This window comes from Gobio gobio, assembly GCF_949357685.1.
Source record: "Gobio gobio genome assembly, chromosome: 21".
Lineage (NCBI taxonomy): Eukaryota > Metazoa > Chordata > Actinopteri > Cypriniformes > Gobionidae > Gobio > Gobio gobio.
Genome location: NC_137117.1, coordinates 19,689,951 through 19,709,194, shown reverse-complemented (window position 1 = coordinate 19,709,194; position 19,244 = coordinate 19,689,951). Strand labels below are relative to the sequence as shown.

The 19,244-nt window shown below is 38.2% G+C and overlaps 1 protein-coding gene across 2 annotated transcripts; it reads right to left on the bottom strand.

Moving 5' to 3' along the window:
* Nucleotides 1-835: 835 nt before the first annotated feature.
* Nucleotides 836-19,244, bottom strand: lca5 (lebercilin LCA5). Of its 2 annotated transcripts, XM_079801952.1 has the most exons (9): nt 18,899-19,219; nt 16,926-17,273; nt 13,571-14,112; nt 12,788-12,925; nt 12,583-12,679; nt 12,140-12,273; nt 11,596-11,631; nt 5,871-6,102; nt 857-3,825 (listed from the first exon to the last, which is right to left on the bottom strand). In XM_079801952.1, the coding sequence occupies exons 1-9, from the start codon at nt 18,927-18,929 to the stop codon at nt 3,029-3,031; spliced, it is 2,355 nt and encodes a 784-aa protein (XP_079658078.1). In that variant the 5' UTR covers nt 18,930-19,219; the 3' UTR covers nt 857-3,028. The 2 variants fall into 2 exon arrangements, with proteins under 2 accessions (XP_079658079.1, XP_079658078.1); XM_079801953.1 differs by lacking the exon at nt 11,596-11,631 and having other exon boundaries at nt 836-3,825; nt 18,899-19,244.

Sequence of the window (19,244 nt, the reverse complement as noted above, 5' to 3'; positions counted from 1 at the left end):
AAGACATGTATATAGCCTACACGAAAAAGAGAAATGGCGGCCATTTTAAAAAAATAAATAAAAAACGTAGCGAACGGCAGAAGATTTACTCCATTAGAATAACCTTTACTTACTTCAGTTAACACCATCTACTACAGTGTGGCTGGATAAGAAATGCGAATCTGGAACTTTACAACCTAAAGTACATTATACATACCTCAGAAAAGTCCAGGTCACATTTCACCCCAAAATCAAAAGACAAATAACCTTAAACTGCTGTAAAAATGACATTAATTATTAGCACTACCAATACTACCAATGTAAATACATATAATTTCCACAAACAAACAAAAAACATGATACTAAAATTGTTTTCATTATGGGGGAAATGACTTTTTCCATTGCCTTGACAAGTTTCATCAGATGCATGCTATAAACCTATAACAGATTCATTATTGATATAACCGACTCACATGTGACAGCCATGTGATTTCAAGGTTAAACACATTTGCACGCAAGCTCACAATAGCATCCCTCCACAATGACCTCACAAAGGCCACATCTCTGCCACGACCTTACAATGGATGACGCTCTATAGTAAGTGCACAATAGTTAACCATGCTTCACAACACACATGTATCTCTGGAAGCTTGCTGCACTCAAGAGAAGACAATCATGATAATGATAGAAGGTGTTCATGTAGCAAGCATACATTTCTAGGCCACACTGATTCTGGAGATCACTCCATACACAACGTCATGTGCTGCTGACTAATGGTCTTGCATATTCCAGTGTGTATGATGTTTCTGACTTTGCACTTTCAAAAGCATGTGGAAAGATGTAACAAAGACACTTAAACCATCAAAACTGTATTTGAATGATCATTGATTATTTATATTTAAAATTCAACTGTACAATACAAAGTCTGATAACAGAGACAGACAAATGAAACAGAATAAAGCCACAAAATCCACCTCAAGCCATTGTAATATCATAAAATAATAGAATTTTTCACAATGAACCATTTTAGTGCTACAGTAAGATTTTGCAGTGCTTTGGAAAAGATTGCAATATCAACCATAGAAGCGTAGAAAGCAGTGAGAATTATGGGACACCAAAACCCACCTACATTTTTAAATGCAAGGCGAGTACTAGATCATTTTCATCTTATTGATGTGTTCAAGTGGGTGCCAGATTTTATATATAAAAAAAAGTAAACGTGGCCCTGAAGTGAAAACATCTTTTGTAATTAAAACATAGTTAAAATTTTGATTTGGTTTATGGTCCACTTCATGAGTCATTAAAAAGTCACAGTAAGCAACAATATCAAGCAAATTGTTTTTAGTATTTCACAACAGATCAGTAACTCAGATTTAAATGAACCCTGAAATGCTTTTATAAATAAAGACCAAATCACTACAATTTGTATAGAGCTAGTAAAACATAATTTGCTTAACACAACCACAAAATCGCACAGATAAGTACTCATGAGTAGTTTTACATTGATGAGCCTGGGCTTTACGGTACATACAAAATGGCGAAGTATACATTACCTACATATTCATATATAAAAAAAATAAAACATCTCATTCTGTGTAAGCAGGCAAATAAAGACACTGTATTAGCTGCAAATTTAAGTGGAATTCAAATCATGTCAGAGTTTTCTGGTTACTAAATGGTTAAAGTAACAAGGATCATACTGTGCACACAATAACAAAAACATATACAGTGATACCACTTATACCACATAGAAATATAAGTAACACTGCGTTAAATAACAACATATCAAATTCAAATCAAATTACATTTATCTGGTAGCACAAGTACAATTTAAGAAAAATAAATGTAAAATGATAATGCAACAGATATAATCTATTGTTCACATTGGGACCAGTTAGTTAGATCTGAGAAAATGCCACTTGGCTGGACATTTTGTTATCTAATGCAATGAAATTCTGATATTTTTAATTGTCCATAATTCTGGGGTGCCCCATATAGAGATAATTGGAGTATTTGGCTAATAGTTTAATCTATAAAGTGACTATATTTTATAAACCAGACTCTCTCCTTTGCCAGATAATAGACATTAACATTTACCTAAAGTAAGGTGAAGGGGAAGAGACTAAAAAGTGCTGTGTGGGAGGACTGGTTAGAGAAGACGCAGCCCAGACCTGAGTCAGCCATGCCGCAGCGTGGCTCTCTGAGATGGCAAAGCTCTGTCATATCAGTACTGAAAGTGCAGAGCCTTTTCCTTTCAGACAAACACATAAACTGACACTCACACAAGACTATCGGCTAATGCACACCACCCTCTATCGCTACTTATCACGGCCTTATAAATTAGTAAGAAAATCTGAATACAACATTAACTATAGCTACTTTCCATGTGGTATGCATGGGAGTTTCTCAGCAATAATAACAACACACAGAGGTAGAATCCAAAATGACCTAGTCACCCATATGTAACAAATGGTGCATTGTGTTATATTTATTAAACAAAATACCTGAAATATTTTGTCACATTGTGACCTTGCTGATCATGATTTTTTTTGATGGCTTAAAATGAGATAAATTCCACATAAGTTGATAAGTAAAATCCTAAATGCCTAAAAACCTTTTGGCGTCTTTGATTAAGTTGTTTAGAAGATGTGCAAGTCACAATGGATGTATTCCCTACTAGACAGGTCGTATGTTCTTGATTTGAATCACTCGCCTGATTACATAATTCTAACAGTTTGACTTTAACCATCTGTCCTAAAAAGAGTTTCCGCCCAACAGGCGAGGTTTTTTTTCTTCCACATTTGGTGCATAGCGAGTGTTCATTTTGGTCCCTTTGTATACCCAACCATGAAAATAGCGTAATTGAGAAAGTCTTTCTCTATGATTTTGCCGGAAGTGTTAAAAAAGAAGCAGGTTAGCAAACTAAGTAATCTGTTTAATCAGATTACTTCATAAGGGAGCAAAAAAACAAAAATCAGATGTGTTTTGGATTCTCTCCTTCTGCTTTCAAGAAACAGATTCCTTCATATTGACTATAAAGGTGCCCTATTCAGAGTGTGACTTCCTCTATGTCATCATCAAATGATGTAATGGCCCTGACCGAGGGTCGGCTCTCAGAGACCTGTAGAGTGCTTCTATTGTTGGGAAGAGAACTGATGTTCAGTCCATTTGGTGTGTCTGAGTCCCTCCTCCGTCCACCCACTGGTCCGGATGGGAACTGGGTTGTAAGAGGGGAGTCTAGAATCTCCATCTTGCTGGATGGATCAGAAGAAGCTGAAGCTGGAGTGGCAGTGGCCCCAAAAAGCTGCTGCATGAGGTTGGACTTCCTCTCTTTGACCAGGCCACTCAGATCCAGCCCTTCATCCGGTTCTCGAGGTGAATGATTTGTGTTTCGTGTGCCCAACCCTGTACGGGGGGCAGATTTACCGAAAGAAGGGGCGTAGCTGCCAAAAGCAAGATCAAGATCCTCACTAGGTGCTTGTGCTCTGTGACCACCTCCTCTTCTCCCACTCCCAAATGTGTTTGTGTTCTCTTCTGGCTCAGTAAATTTTAAAATACCGTTGTGGTTACGTTTCTCGGACAGCCGTGGAGGAGAGCGGACACTTCCTGTGTCATCAGAGAAGAAGTCTGAGTCCTGCCCCTGAGTCTGCATGTCGATCTCCTGCATCTTAAGCAATAGCTGCTCTTTGCGCTGGCGTTCCTCTTCCGTACACTCTTGATTGGCCTGGATCTCCAGATTTCTCGCTTTATGTTGTAACTCTTCCAGTTCACGCTGCTTCCTACTCTCTTCCTCCTTTTGAGATATAGACAGGCCATTCCTCCAATCTTCTTTCTCTCTGTCCAGGCCTATTTAATAAGAAAAATGAGAAGATTAATGAAAGATTAATCGCTGCAGTTGCAAACACGCATTTCAACAATTACACAACAGTTCAAAAAGTTTGGAGTCAGTAAGAGTTCTTTTATGAAAGAAATTAATATTTTTATTCAGCAAAGATGCATTAAATTGCTGTTCTTTTGAGCTTTCTACTCATCAAAGAACCCTGAAAATGTATCATGTTTTCCACAATAATTAATAATAATAAATAATAAATCAGCACTCTTTAGCTGTTTTTAACATTGATCAAAAATTAAGAAATGTTTCTTGACCACTAAATCATGCCATCACAAGAATACATTACATGTTAAAATATACTAAAATAGATATTATATGACAAAATGCAGTAAGGAAATAGACCTATAGGGAAACTATTACTATTTTTACAGTATTTTTGATCACATAAACACAGCCTTGTTGAGCATTACAGACTTCTTTCAAAACCCTTCCAAACTTTTGAAGTGTAGTGTACTTAAAGGGTTAGTTCACCCAAAAATGAAAATTCTGTCATTAATTGCTCACCCTCATGTCGTTCCAAACCTGTAAGACCTTCGTTCATCTTTGGAACACAAATTAAGATATTTTTGATGAAATCTGAGAGCTTACTGCAACATTATTACCACTTTCAAGGCCCAGAAAGGTAGTAAAGACATTGTTAAAATAGTCCATGTGACTCCAGTGGGTCAACCTTAAATGTTATGAAGCAACAAGAATACTTTTTGTGTGTAAAAAAACTTTATTCAATAATTGATCTTCTCTGCCAGTCTCCTATGCTGTCGACATTGTAAACAGTGCAGCGCTTCTGGGTTCTACGTCAGAAAGCCGGCTCACCATTGGCCAGCACCTGTGTCAGCATCACACGTATGTGTCGTTGTGCTCACATGAACATCGTCGGTCAATGGTGAGCCGGCGTTCTGGTGTAAAACCCGGAAGTGATGCAATGTATTTTAACATTTGTCTTTAATACTATTTGTCTTTACTACCTTTCTGGGCCGTGAAATTGGTAATAACGTTGCAGTCTATGTGGGGTCAGAAAGCGCTTGGATTTCATCAAAAATATCTTAATTTGTGTTCTGAAGATGAATGAAAGTCTTACGGGTTTGGAGCGACATGAGTGTGAGTAATTGATGACAGAATTTTCATTTTTTGGATGAACAAACCCTTTAAAAGATTTGATAGATATCTATCCTATACATCTGTACATGATTGGAAGCTTCTGGTTTTAGCTATAGTATCAGTACTTAATTTAATCATGGGGTTATCACTGTTATGCTAGTAATAGAATTTAACTTTTGTATGTCTGTATGTCCTTGAAGGGTTAGTTCACCCAAAAATGAAAATTAGCCCATGATTTACTCACCCTCAAGTCATCCTAGGTGTATACGACATTCTTCTTTCAGACAAATAAAATCAGAGTTAAATTAAAAAAAGTCCATAAAAGAGCATCTATCCATCATATAACTGCTCCAAACGGCTCCGGGGGATTAATAAAGGCGTTCTGAAGCGAAGCGATGCGTTTGTGTAAGTAAAAATATCCATATTTATAACTTTATAAAATAAAATATCTAGCCTCCGCCAGATCAGAAAAAAACGTAACTGGTGTGCAATGTCGTCAGACATAAGCATTTTGAAGTGCAAGAGGCACTACACTTTTTCCGTAAATTGAATATGGAAGGCGATCTGGTGGAAGCTAGATATTTTACTTTATAAAGTTTTAAACATGGATATTTTTGTTACACAAACGCATCGCTTCACTTCAGAAGGCCTTTATTAACCGGAGCCGTGTGGAGCAGTTGTATGATGGATATATGCACTTTTATGGACTTTAAAAACGATTCACTGACATTATAAAGCTTGGAAGAGCCAGGGCTTTTTTAATATAACTCTGTTATATTTAGGTCATGTACACCTAAAATGACTTGAGGGTGAGTAAATCATGGGCTAATTTTCATTTTTGGGTGAACTAACCCTTTAACTGAGACAACAAAATGGCATCTATGACCGGTTAAATTCCTACCTCTGTTCTTCTCATTTGAGCTGGGCTGTTGATCTAGACTTTGCCTCTCCTTGACTTTCAGCAGCTCTGTTTCTCTTTCTCTGTCATGCAGTCTCTTGTTTTCTCTCTCCTTCTCCCTTGTCTGTTCCATCACAGATTCCGTGACTCTTTCGTTCTCCCTTTCCTTCCAAAACTGTTGGATCTTCCATTCCTTTGCTTCTCTCAGTCTCTGCTCTCTGCCGTGTTGATCATGCTGATGTATTGTAGAAAAAGAAAATGGATGACAAACAAAGAGAGTAAAAATCAAAGTTCATAATTTCTGTATGGCTTGCTCACTGAAATGTTATGAACTATGCGCTTAAAGTGATATTTCCCATAAAATAAAAATTGTCAGTATTTTTTCACCCTCATGATGTTGATTTTCTCAATCAGTTAAAAGACACAAGAACCAATAACATTTGGCATCACTGACGTCAAACCAGACACAAAATATTTGAATATACATTAACAGCAGCTATTGTGGAGAATTTGATCCACTTTTTTGATGCTGTATGGTGTTATTTATTTCATTTTTAGAGCTCGACTGCTCCTGATCACCATTGAATTTCACACTATGGGAGAAGTTCCACAAAAGAAAGAATGCGTTTTAAATGACATGAGTGTGAGTAAATGATGACCGAATTTAAATTTTTTTAATTAAATAAACCTTCAAACTTGTATAAAACATCTTTACCATAGACAATAGCAACTCTTAAAACCTGACCTGGGATCATTCTTAATTCAAAATGATCTTTAAAGGTCCCATGGCATGAAATTTTCATTTTATGAGGTTTTTCAACATTAATATGAGTTCCCCTAGCCTGAATATTGTCCCCAAGTGGATAGAAATGTTGATCGGTGTAAAACCGAGTTCTGGCTGTCTTTCTCTGCCTTTGAGAAAATGACAGGCCAGACTAGCCAATCCTGAAGTCTCCTGTTATGACGTCCACACAGGAACGGTTACCTCCCTTTCCTCCACTCAGAGAATCTGGCACGCCCATGCAAACGCTCGAGAGATCATGGCTTGTGAACGAGTGAATGCTGGCAGTTTCTCAGTGTTTGGATGTACAAATGAAGTCTTTTTTCAGTTCCTTCTAGGGATGGTACGGTGAGGAAATTTTCCCACCGGTTAATTGATGTGTGACAACACCGGTAATACCGGTGTCACCGGCGGAGGCTTTTAAATCACTAATTCTATCTAACCGAAAGTAACATGCACACGACCGTTCTGAACTGAAAACACCGTGAATGACAGCTTGTCTGTAAATGCGTGCTCTGTGAGGCCATGGGCGCGTCTCAATCATTTCCCTACTTCAGAATCAGTAGTCAGGGCACTGATCAAGCATTGATCAGTCTATGATTGAGATGCACGCCATGAATGCACCTGTTAGTTCGCCCGTAAAGCCTCGTTTATACTCGACGCGCCCGCACGAGCGCGAGGGTGCGCGCGGCAAAAATAAATGCGCGCAGTCAGCGTAGCGCGGAGGCTCGCACTGCGGAGCTAGGCGAAAGTAAACAATGCGCGCTCTGTGCGGCCGTGCACATTTTACTTTCGGTTTTTAATTAGCGCCAATTCGGCTGCGGGTTGCTTCAATTGTGGGTTCATTAGCCTATTATTTTTAATGAAAAACACAACAACAAAACAAATGACAAACTCCCTTAAATAGGCGCTTTTACGTTTCGCTTTGAAACCAAATCTTCCGCGATCATCTCCGTCAGCTCCTCACTCTTAAATCTGATGAATGACTCCTGCCGCCTCCGAGACTCACGGTCGGATCCTGCTTTATTAAGCAGATACGTTCAGTTTTTATTTGTATTGTCTGTTCTCTAACTGAACTAAATTATTTTATTACTATAAAAAAAAATTCAAAAAGACGGTGGGCGGTGCCACGGTGGGCAAGTGATGTAACTGGTGTTGAGTCTGGACACCGGTAACACCGGCAACACCGACTATCGTAGCAAGCCTAGTTCCTTCTTATCTGTGATCAGTGATTTCTTATGTGTAGCTAATTATTTATTATTCGTGCACACACTGCGGCTTCTCTCTCTCCCGACAGAATGGTGTTTTCGTGTTTTCTATCTTGTGAGTCAGTGTTTTTGTACGTCTTCGTCGCGTCTATCTGTTCTACAATGTGCATACAGTCATGAGTTTCTGCTCAACATCGGCAGACTCACATCTCTTTAGAGATAAAACTAACGCATGCGGAGGCTCGGGCTGCACTGACCGGTCGGCCTTCAACATCCCCAACATCCCCAACATCCCCAACATCCCCAACATCCCCAGTACTGCATCTGGCCCACAGCGGAGGCACCAAACGCGGCGTGAGATTAAGCAGAAGGGGGTAAGCGTGAGGGTCTCTGGCTAGGCTAGCCAGCCTATCCCCACAATAAACTGGATTACATTCGATTACTACTGTTGTGTCTTTGTTTGCGCTGTGTACTCAATGCGCGTCACTGACGCCTTTCATATGATTGGAGCATATCTAAAAATAATGCTATAATCAACACTTACTAACTCGTTCATCTCGACAGCTGTAATGGTACATTGCATGTGTTACAAAGTTGGTAGAATAATGATGAAGACGGACTCGGCGTGACTGGGACTCGTGTTTATTCAGAACAATCAGATACAAACACAATAAACTCGCGCTGACAGACAGCGCTCTCACAACTCAGTAGTTACTATAAATAACTTTGTTAGCAATCGCTCCGTCTCCGTGATGTCCGGTTCGCGAACGAATCATTCTTTTGAATCTGTTCTTTTTAGTGAACCGAATCAGTTCACCAAATCGGACTGAATCGCTCTAAATGGTTCGCGTCTCTAGTCAGCGCTGATCCATAATTTACTAAAGTTACTAACTTTCTGACATGAGTTACAGCCCCTCCGACTAGAAATAAACTAATAACCTGAAGTATATTCTAGTAACTACAGTTCACTGAACTGAGACATGCTGAGAACTGATGTGAAGTGAACTCAGGTTCATCTGTCTCTCTGGCAGCAGCTCGTGCCTCGTAGACCTCGTTAAACCACGCCCCCTCCGCTACAAGATCTGATACTCATTTCAAATGCAAAGATGTCAGCCAATCACAACAGTGGGCGTTTTTACTGAAGTCTCACAGCAGACACGCCTCTTGAAACAGGGCATTCAGCCACAGGGCAAACAGCAGTATAGAAAAAATGCCTTTTATTTCTAAATTATGATGTAAAAATCATACTAACAAAATAAGTACACCTCAGGAAACATTATAAAATAATAGAAAAATGCCATGCCATGGGACCTTTAAGAATCATGAACACTCAAGCTGTAAAAAATAATCAGCCAGGTTACTAGTGTTCTTCTGTTTATTTAGACTATTTGGCAGAGGTTAAGAGGTCAGAACTTCATGCAGCAATGCAATACCGAATTAAAGATGTGAATATTTGCTTTGGGAGCATATGAACTACTATTCTATTGTGTTCTGCATGCTGGTATACAGTAAGGCTGCTCCGATTGTGCACCGATGGTTATCAGCCGATAATAGCTTTATATACAGTGGATCTGGAAAGTATTCACAGCGCTTCACTTTTTTCCAGTCTGAAGTCCAGAGCACTCTGGAGCAGGTTTTCATCAAGGATGTCTCTGTACATTGCTGAATTCATCTTTCCCTCAATCCTGACTAGTCTGCCAGTTCCTGCCGCTGAAAAACATCCCCACAGCATGATGCTGCCACCACCAGGCTTCACTGTAGGGATGGTATTGGCCAGGTGATGAGCGGTGCCTGGTTTCCTCCAGACATGACGCTTGCCATTCAGGCCAAAGAGTTCAATCTTTGTTTCATCAGACCAGAGAATTTTGTTTCTCATGGTCTGAGAGTTCTTCTGGTGCCTTTTGGCAAACTCCAGGCAGGCTTGTCATGTGCCTTTTACTGAAAAGTGGCTTCCGTCTGACTCTACCATACAGGCCTGATTGGTGGAGTGCTGCAGAGATGGTTGTTCTTCTGGAAGGTTCTCCTCTCTCCACAGAGAAATGCTGGAGCTCTGTCAGAGTGAACATTGGGTTCTTTGTCACCTCCCTGACTAAGGCCCTTCTCCCCCGATCGCTCAGTTTGGCCGGGCGGCCAGCTCTAGGAAGAGTCCTGGTGGTTCCAAACTTCTTCCATTTACGGATGATGGAGGCCACTGTGCTCATTGGCACCTTCAATACTGCAGAAATGTTTCTGTACCCTTCCCCAGATCTGTGCCTCGATACAATCATGTCTACAGACAATTCCCTGGACTTCATGGCTTGGTTTGTGCTCTGACATGCACTTTTAACTGTGGGACCTTATAGACAGGTGTGTGCCTTTCCAAATCATATCCAATCAACTAAATTTACCACAGGTGGACTCCAATCAAGTTGTAGAAACATCTCAAGGATGATCAGTGGAAATTATGGAGTATTGTTTGTAGAATCGTGAAAAAAATAAGCATAACAGCATAGCAAAATGTGGAAAAAGTGAAGCACTGTGAATACTTTCCGGATGCACTGTAGTTGTAATAGTGATCAGTCGTCTCTAAAAAAGCAGATCAGAAGAGCCGATCAGATGACCCAAAACTTGTGAGTCAATTTCTCTATGCACAGCTAAAATTTCTTCACTACATTCTGACAAATTTCTTCTTTTACATGCCTGGCAGTTCTACCAGGTGTCTTTGCAGAGACATTGCAATGACAGCAATCCTACAGCAATGACAGCAAGAAGCTAGGGCTGTGTGATTTGAAAGCATTTCTATCCTTCACAGCGGTGCACTTTCGTTCCTCGCTAAAAGCTCAAAATTAACGTCCAAATCAGCTAGATCAGTGATAGTTGTAAAATACAGTCTATTGTTGCTAAACTGCAGGATGTGCTCGATAATAAAAAGAGTTATTAAAACTGCATTAGGCCGTGAAAAAACTTGCCTGGCTTGGTGAGTATTTGCTTAAACACCGTTGTTTATGTGAACATAAACAGTTGGGAAATAAGTTGCAAGTTTAACAGTATATTGGATCTGAATATTTGGCCTTAAAAGTGACAGCAGCCTAATATTACAGCTGCTGTCTGTCTCATTAATGTTAATCAAACAACAAAAGACAAAAAATATATATTTCTTATTATATATAATCTAGATTTAATCTATACAGTGAAGACTATGCAATATTGTTTTACGTTTGATTACTTTCCGTTGATAAAGACTGTTCTGTTGTTTTATTTTTATTTGTTATTTCACCGGAATGTTATTTGTTAAGCTAATCACCTCTAATGGTGATGATACACAGGGCTACTTTTTGAGTGATGTTGCTGGGCAATGTTGCTGCCAACGGGCAACCAGGTGAGACACATGGCCCACGACTGATCTAAAGTATCCAGAAATTTGTTGGCCATTCTCAGCGGGAAAGTGCCCAAGCAACATTGCTCGGCAAAATTGCCTTGCAACATTGCTCAAAAAGCGTGTATCATCGCTTTGGGAATGGAATACTCAATACTGTATGTTGCACCTGTTGCTTGCCAATGAATAATGAGTTGACGATTCATAATACTTTTTCATCTTTTAATTTTTTTATGTTGTTAAAAATAGTGGGCCTATTATTTATTTCGGTGATCGGTATCAGTTTCGGTATCGCCCAATTCTGCTTCCAGTGATCGTAATCGGCCCCAAAAATACTGATCGGAGCACCCTTAGTATACAGAAGGACAGACTTTCAATGCCAACCTTTTTTACTCTGTGGTTCACAGCAGGCTTTTGAACCTGAAAGTCAACAATTAAAAATTACTCAGAGATTAATTAACATGGAAATTCACGGGTATGAAAGCTAACCTGAATGAGAAAGAAAGACAGGGAAAGTGTAAATTAAGCATGAGCTAAATCAAACATCAACAAAAGAATAACTGCTAACATAACAGAGTATCAAATTTAAGAATATTTTATTTAATTAATTATTTTTCATTATTTTAATTTTAAAAAATCCAAAATGGCAGACAAAGGCAGATGTGTCAATAATAAACATTAAATTTAATTATTATTATTTATATGATATTTGTTTGTTTCATTTAGAAATAATTAAATAATAAAAAAAATAGTTCATTAGTAATAATAATTGCAAATGTATTATTTTACCCAACATCTGGGTGTGATGTATGCACTATCACTATTATTATCCATTTAATATCAAAATCTCAATGGGGTTATATTTGTGAGTTGCTTCCTACAAATACAAAAAGACATGTCACTCCTTTATTAAGCTGGCTGTACGTGCCTTCAGAGAGAGGTAGTCATCGGCCTGGTCGTCAGGAGGGAGTCCGTTGGTAAGAGCTGGAGGTGGCGAAGGGAAGTCCAATGAGGACGTTCTATCCTCTGTCTGTACTGCTTTAGTGCTGGTTGTATTGGAGCCTTCAACATATATACAAACACAAACATGATACACAATACATAGATTACTGGCACAAACACACATTCATTATAAATAATACTGTTCCCTTCAGTCCTTTCAACATCTCTTCAAATACTCTTATATCTCATCCATAGAACCACTGTAAAACAAAGCTGAAGCACATGGGAATATACAGTAATCACCATAGGAATATGTTTGTTATGGAGTCATTACTTGTCTGCTAGTAGTAGTTAGTGTCCTGGGAGGAAGGTGAATAATACAGTTGTGCTATTAGACTTAGATGAGCCTATGAACAAACGCTGATCTACCTTTCCGATTGCTGCCATTCTCTACTTCTTTTCTGGAAGAAGCTTTAAGCCTTCTGTTAGCGTAGATGTTCCGAGTATCCAGCTCCTTTTCTTTCTCCTAAAATTAGATGCAAATATGAACATGGTTTGATGGGTTTGTGATTAAATTAATATACATCTAACACTGCATACGGCTTGTGGGTGTTCCAAGTACAGTATTTGGTACCTTTAGTTTAGTGCAAAGTCTCTCCACTTCCTCCTGTAGTGCTTTAACTTCCTGTTGTGCATCATGAGATCTCCTCCTCTCATTAGCTAGCTGCCTTTGAAAGCTCCCGCTACTCAGCTCCATGTTCTTCTCCAATTCCTGATGACACATTACACACACACAGACTGTGTATCCAACATATATCCAACAATATAAGGATGGAAAGAGGAAAAACTGAGGAAAATAAGTGTGAAACTAGGGCAACATTCAATCTTGATTATTGTTATAATTAACATTTATCAATTTAAAATCATAAAGTTGCAAATTTTATGTTTACTTTTTTAAAGTATACATTTGAAAATTATCTTCATTATTATTTATTTTATTATTATACGACTATAAAAATAATTATATAATATAACATATTACAGAAATATAAATAAAAATTGTTTAAAAAAGTTAAGAAAAAAACAAATAATAGATTTATGCCAATTATACAAGTAAATTCATAAATATTTTTACTGAATTTTTACTGCATACATGGTCAAACATTACTGTTTGGTTTGTAATTTTTTATCTAATTTTATTGTTAGCCAGTAGATAATTTGACCTAGCTGAGATGATAAAAAGTTGACAAGTAGAATTCACAACCATATGTTTAAGTTTGCAAGGCATAGAAATGCATTTACATGATCAAAACATGTAAGATATAGCGCTAGCCCAACAAGTGACAGTTCGCCCCGGGACAGCTGGCTATCCTTATTGTTGAGCCCTTTACTGTTGCTTGCTTGTCATTTTTTTTACCTTTACTCTGCGTTCACTTTCTTGCAATTTGCCTTGAGCGTACGTCAGTTTTCGCGTCAGTTCCTCCCTCTCTCCAAGATTCTGGTCATCTGCAAGTTGCTGCAGTTTCTGCAGCTGGCTGCGACAGCGCTGGAGCTGGACGTCTGTTTCCCTGAGGCTGCGTTCAGCTGTGCGCTGGTTCTCCTGACTGCGTCGCAGCCTCTCGCGCAGCACGTGAGTCTCATTGTTGTGACGAGACAGCAGCTGCGAGATCTCGCTCTCTGTGTCATCGTAGCGATGCAGAGCTTTCTCTTGCCGCAGCTGTAGCTGTCGCAGTAAACGGTTCTCACGCTGCAGCTCATCAGCATGCAGCCTCAGCTCAGACAATGCGTTCTTCAACTCGTTGATCTTTAGCAGACGTGCAGACAGCATGCGCTTGGTGACAGGGTCCACTTCTTTGGATGGAGCATCTTTACTCAAACTTTGGGATCGGATACCTCCTGATCGCTGCTGAGGATGATGGGAATGGGGTGGGAGACGGCGTGACACACCTTTATGTACACCTGAAAAGAACAACAAATATAAGTACAAATAAGTATGTAGCCTAAAGAATATTGACGATATCCGATATGCCGATATTTTTCAACTAATTTTGGCCGATAGACCAATTTGCAGGTTCAACTGCACATGTCGGTTGCAAAAGACTGTCTGGAATGTGTCATAATGTATGAAACACATTGGTTTAAGGCTATACATATAACAACAGTTGAATGATTTCAGCAAATAAGCAGTTCAATTTGATTAAATATTTGATTAAATCATCCTGCGCATCCTGTGTGTTTACAAACAGTAAATTGGTCTATAGCCGATAGCGATATACATTTATTTTTTTCCCTTTGTTTGGAAACAACATTCTGAGCAAAAACGATTTGAGCAAAAATAATTTTTCATTCTGGTTTCAGAGTTCTGAAGTCTCTGTACCAAAAGGATACTTGTTTAAGATAAACAAATTTTAATAATAATTTCTTATTATCAATGTTGAAAACGGTTTGTGCTACTTAATATTTTTGTGGAAAGCATGATACATTTTTTCAGGATTCTTCGATGAATAAACAGTTAAAAAGAACAGCGTTTATTTTAACAAAGTAAAAGTGTTTATTACATTATTATTGGATCATTTTAATGTAACCTTCCTGAATAAAATTTCTTTTTTTTTAAAACGTACTGTCCCCAAACTTTTGAACAGTTGTGTACAACCCACCATTCCTATTAATATATTGACAATGATTGTGGTAAAACAAATTAAGTAATTTTCTATTCAAATGATGCTTGATGCTAAATATCTCTTGTGCAGTCTGCTGGTCATTATTGGTACTGCAGGACATAACAGTTATTTCATAAAAGATGCTTTTCTGTTTAAGGGTTAATATCCAGATTATATTCCAAATATTAAAATGGGGGGAAAAGAAACATGAAATTACATTTAATATAAAAAATGTAAACCTATTATAGGATATTTTGAATTATGACAATTAAGCACATTTAGATATTTTACTTAAGAATTTTTTGTAATTATCATTATTCTCAATAATTCTCATTACTGTAATACAGTATTTTTACTCTATTAACAGTAAAACATACTTTAATACAAATACAATTATGGTGTATACATATTTACCATTTAAAATATATTATAAATAATATCTCATTTTATTTTGTTTTATTTGTGTATGTTATTTTTCAAAATCATCATGGTAATGAGAATTGGTCAAGAAATGCATTAAAATGTCATGAAAATAATGTCAGAATGCAAAAAGCATAGTCTTCAAAATAGGCTTCATATTAAAGTAAAACTATAGAATTATTAATTCTTATTACTTTTTGTTTTTAGACTGAAATATGACCTGGCCATGTCCTTGACAGGTTTCGTGAAACTCATTGATAAAGCATTAATTTATAAGACTGCACATCACATTGCCACCCATCATTCAGATTAGGATGATTCACAGCAATCAGAGTGTCTCAAGAAAATTGACTGAAGAAAAAAAATACTGGCCATGCACAATCACCACAAGATGTAGATGCTGATGGCCTTGATCATGTTAATTACGTTACAGCTGTAACTGGTGGATAAGAGGAGACTAATTCCATGTGCTTCAGAAGGTGTAGGGCTGTAGGCAAATGATTTGACCTTCTGGATTGCTGATGAATTTGCTCCATTATGGTTGCTGGCTTGTAATAAATTGAGTGCAAAGGAGAGGCAAACAAGGTTTTGCATAAAAAGTTAAATGTTGAGTTAAATGCACTCCACAAGTGCAAAACCTGATGATCATGTTCTCCAACATGATTTGGGAACAATTAAATGAGCATCTTGTGCTTCAATGAAACATGTGACTTTATAGTACATTATTTAATTATTATTATGCACATGGTCAATGCTACAAATTTACTTATTTGATCAGTGACTTGAAAATAATTTTATGCAAATAATGAAGATAAAGTCATCTTTTACTCACCCTGGCCTGCTGTTGTTCCAATGGCTTATGTCTTTCTATCTTTTTCGGATCTCAAATGGAGAAATTTTAAAACATGTCCTGCACGCGGTGCCCCATTTAATGGCAGTGAATGGCGACCAGGCTAAAACTTTACAAAAAGGATACAAAAGTATCACGCAATGATACAGTGAGACGCTCGCCATATATGGAAAGTGATTATTTACATTATAGAAAAGAAGAGCTTCACGTTTGTTTTTTTGAACATGATGTCTCACAATGGTGCGTGTATGTGCTTATCCTGGGAACCATGACAACAGTGCGAGTTATAGTAAGCGTGAGCGGCTGCTGCCGGCTCGGACGCACTCACAGGAACGTGCACAGAGTAACAGTCGAGATCAGTATTTTGACTGAATAATACGGTTTCTTTCTCGCAAAACCTTAAAGAATGTCGTCCTGAAAACTTTCCATTTATGGCACACGTCTCACTGTATCATTGCGTGATACTTTTGTATAATTTTTGTAAAGTTTTAGCCTGGTTGCCATTCACTGCCATTAAATGGAGGAGCGCGTGCAGGATGTGTTTTAAAATTTCTCATTTTGAGATCCGAAAAAGATAGAAGGACATGAGGCATTGGAACAACAGCAGAGTGAGTAAAAGATTACTTTATTTTCATTTCAGGGTGAACTATCCCTTTAAATATTTCTTCTTCATTTTACATCATAATGTTTCTGGGGTTTTTTTCAAAATCCAAAAGCTTTATTTCTGGGTTTAAATTAGATTTTTCTTCCTAGATTTTCAATGGGATTTCAAAAGTGTGTGTGAGTGTGTGTGTGTGTGTGTGTGTGTGTGTGTGTGTGTGTGTGTGTGTGTGTGTGTGTACCTGCTCGGTGTAAGGGGCTGCTGGACACTCTCCTAGATCTCCCTTTTCTGTATGGAGATAGAGAGGCTGGCGAGAGAGACCGATCCGAGTGTGAGGCGTTTTCATAATCATCCGAGTAGAAAGAGGCACTGCTGTGATCTCCATCCGAACACCGATCGCGGTCAGGGTCTCCAGCCGGCTCTTGTGTTCTGGTTCGCACATGATCCCCAGCCGAGTTCTCACTGTCTTTCCGGTTTTTCTCCTGTTTCCCAGAACCTAGAAGAGATTCCGCGATCTTCACATCACCACGGTGAGACAATCGGCTGTGCTCGGATTCCTGATTTTCTGCATGCAAGTCCATGTTTTCACCTGCAAAACAGTTCACAAAAGATCAAGACAACATCAGACTGAGACTGAACTATGCGCTTCAATCACAATTAATAAACAGCACACATACCTCCAAACACACGAATCAAAAAAAGGCACGGTATGTTTGCAAATCAAGCTGTGAGCCTTGAGCAAATCGTGACATAAATCCAGACACCAAACACTCAAGCTGTCTGAGATGCTCATTCACGGCAGTACCGTGTTATTAATTCTCAACTAGCACTCTGATACAGAGATACAGTCCAGCGAGGCGAGCCCAGACACTAACAAATATGATGTATTCAGCCATAAAATTAGGTACATAACTATTATTATTATAAGCATGAATGAGCAAATCTCAAACATTAAAGCATTTAGATGTGTGGCTTTGTTAAGAATATGTTCTTACGAGACCAAAAATCATCACCAAATCATGGCATAAATTGTGATGTGTTGATGACGCTCTTAATTTGGGTACAAATCAGAAATCACCAAGAGTCACTAAGAATAAAGCGTTAATAGAGCTGGATACAAGACAAAAATTAACTACAGCAGATCTGTTGCGTATGGTCATATAAATAAGCAAGATTTATGACCCTTTTGTAAGGCTTCTGACAAGTCCTCCTCTTTCTGTCCCTGAACCTGCAGAATCCTGATATCCTCTCTGGTCTCGGTCACCATGGAGATTGAGTCTGGCCTTTGTAAGTGGCCAATAATATAATTCACTCCTTAATGGCATGCTAAACACATTCAATTACTGCCTCACCTTTCACCTCCCTCTGTTTTGGTAAAATGTTTCTATGGCATCCATTAAGAGGTGTCAGAATCTGTAAATATTTAAAGTTAATATATAAAAAATATAGTTTTATAAGGCCTTCAACAAATACATATCAGCCATATTTGCTACTAGCAAATTACAGGCCTGTTTGAAATGTGAATTATTACTTAGCCCAAAAAAAGCCCTAATAAATTAGTTTAGAATTAATGTGTAATTGAAATCAATTTTGTCATATTCTGCCACAGACCTTTTGACTTTGGGTAAGGAATCGTATGCAAATATAAAGCTGATACAATAGCACACAAGCAGAAAGTGTTTTTACCAGGTTTTTCTTTTTACACACACCTGCACATGACAGGCCAGTTTGTCAACAACATATGTCAATCAGTTTGGTTGACATTCTTATAAAATCACTCAAACTTGAGTAAATAATTACCTAAAGTGATTTAAAAATATATAGGCTATAATTCAGAAATATATAGCATACAATTGTCATGAACTTACAACGTTGGAGACAGTATATGTATTGTTGCCAAATATCATAACAAAAGAGCTTTATGAATAACGTTACAGAACTCAGGTTAGTCCAACTACAGGTGTCCATAAACAACATGAAGTCGGTCAACATGTCTTCATTCAAAACCAAACAATGTCTGGCTGCATCTCAACACGTGTAACGTTATATATCATTGTATCAAGGAAAAAGCTGCTTGTGTTTCTTATTTACTAAATGGTTGGTTGTTGGTATTATTTAGTGTTTTCCGAGTGACAAAAAGAATAGCAAACGCTGACCGTAACGTTACACAGCAACAACGCGCGTAACAACTGTCTTAAAAGTAACGTTACTTACCAGTTTCTTGTTCTTCAGTCAGTTTCTTCATAACATGGCTCGATTAACGGCTAGCCAGCCACATGATAAGCTAGCTGGATTATATCGTGCAACTAGGACAACACACAACACTCTCAACTGTAGAGTCGACGCCAAACGATTAGCGAAACGTTATCCGATACGGTAAAAAGAGAGCGAATGCGGTTGTTTGGTCGTCTATCCTTTAATCAAGCGTCATCTGAGGTCGATTATGGCGGAGATTGTGTCTTTTGAAGAGGAATATGTGCTTTACTGAAGGAGTTGGTGAAATCTCTGAATCCACGCCTCGCCTTCTGCTACTGGACTGGTGTCATAGTGACGCTTCTCC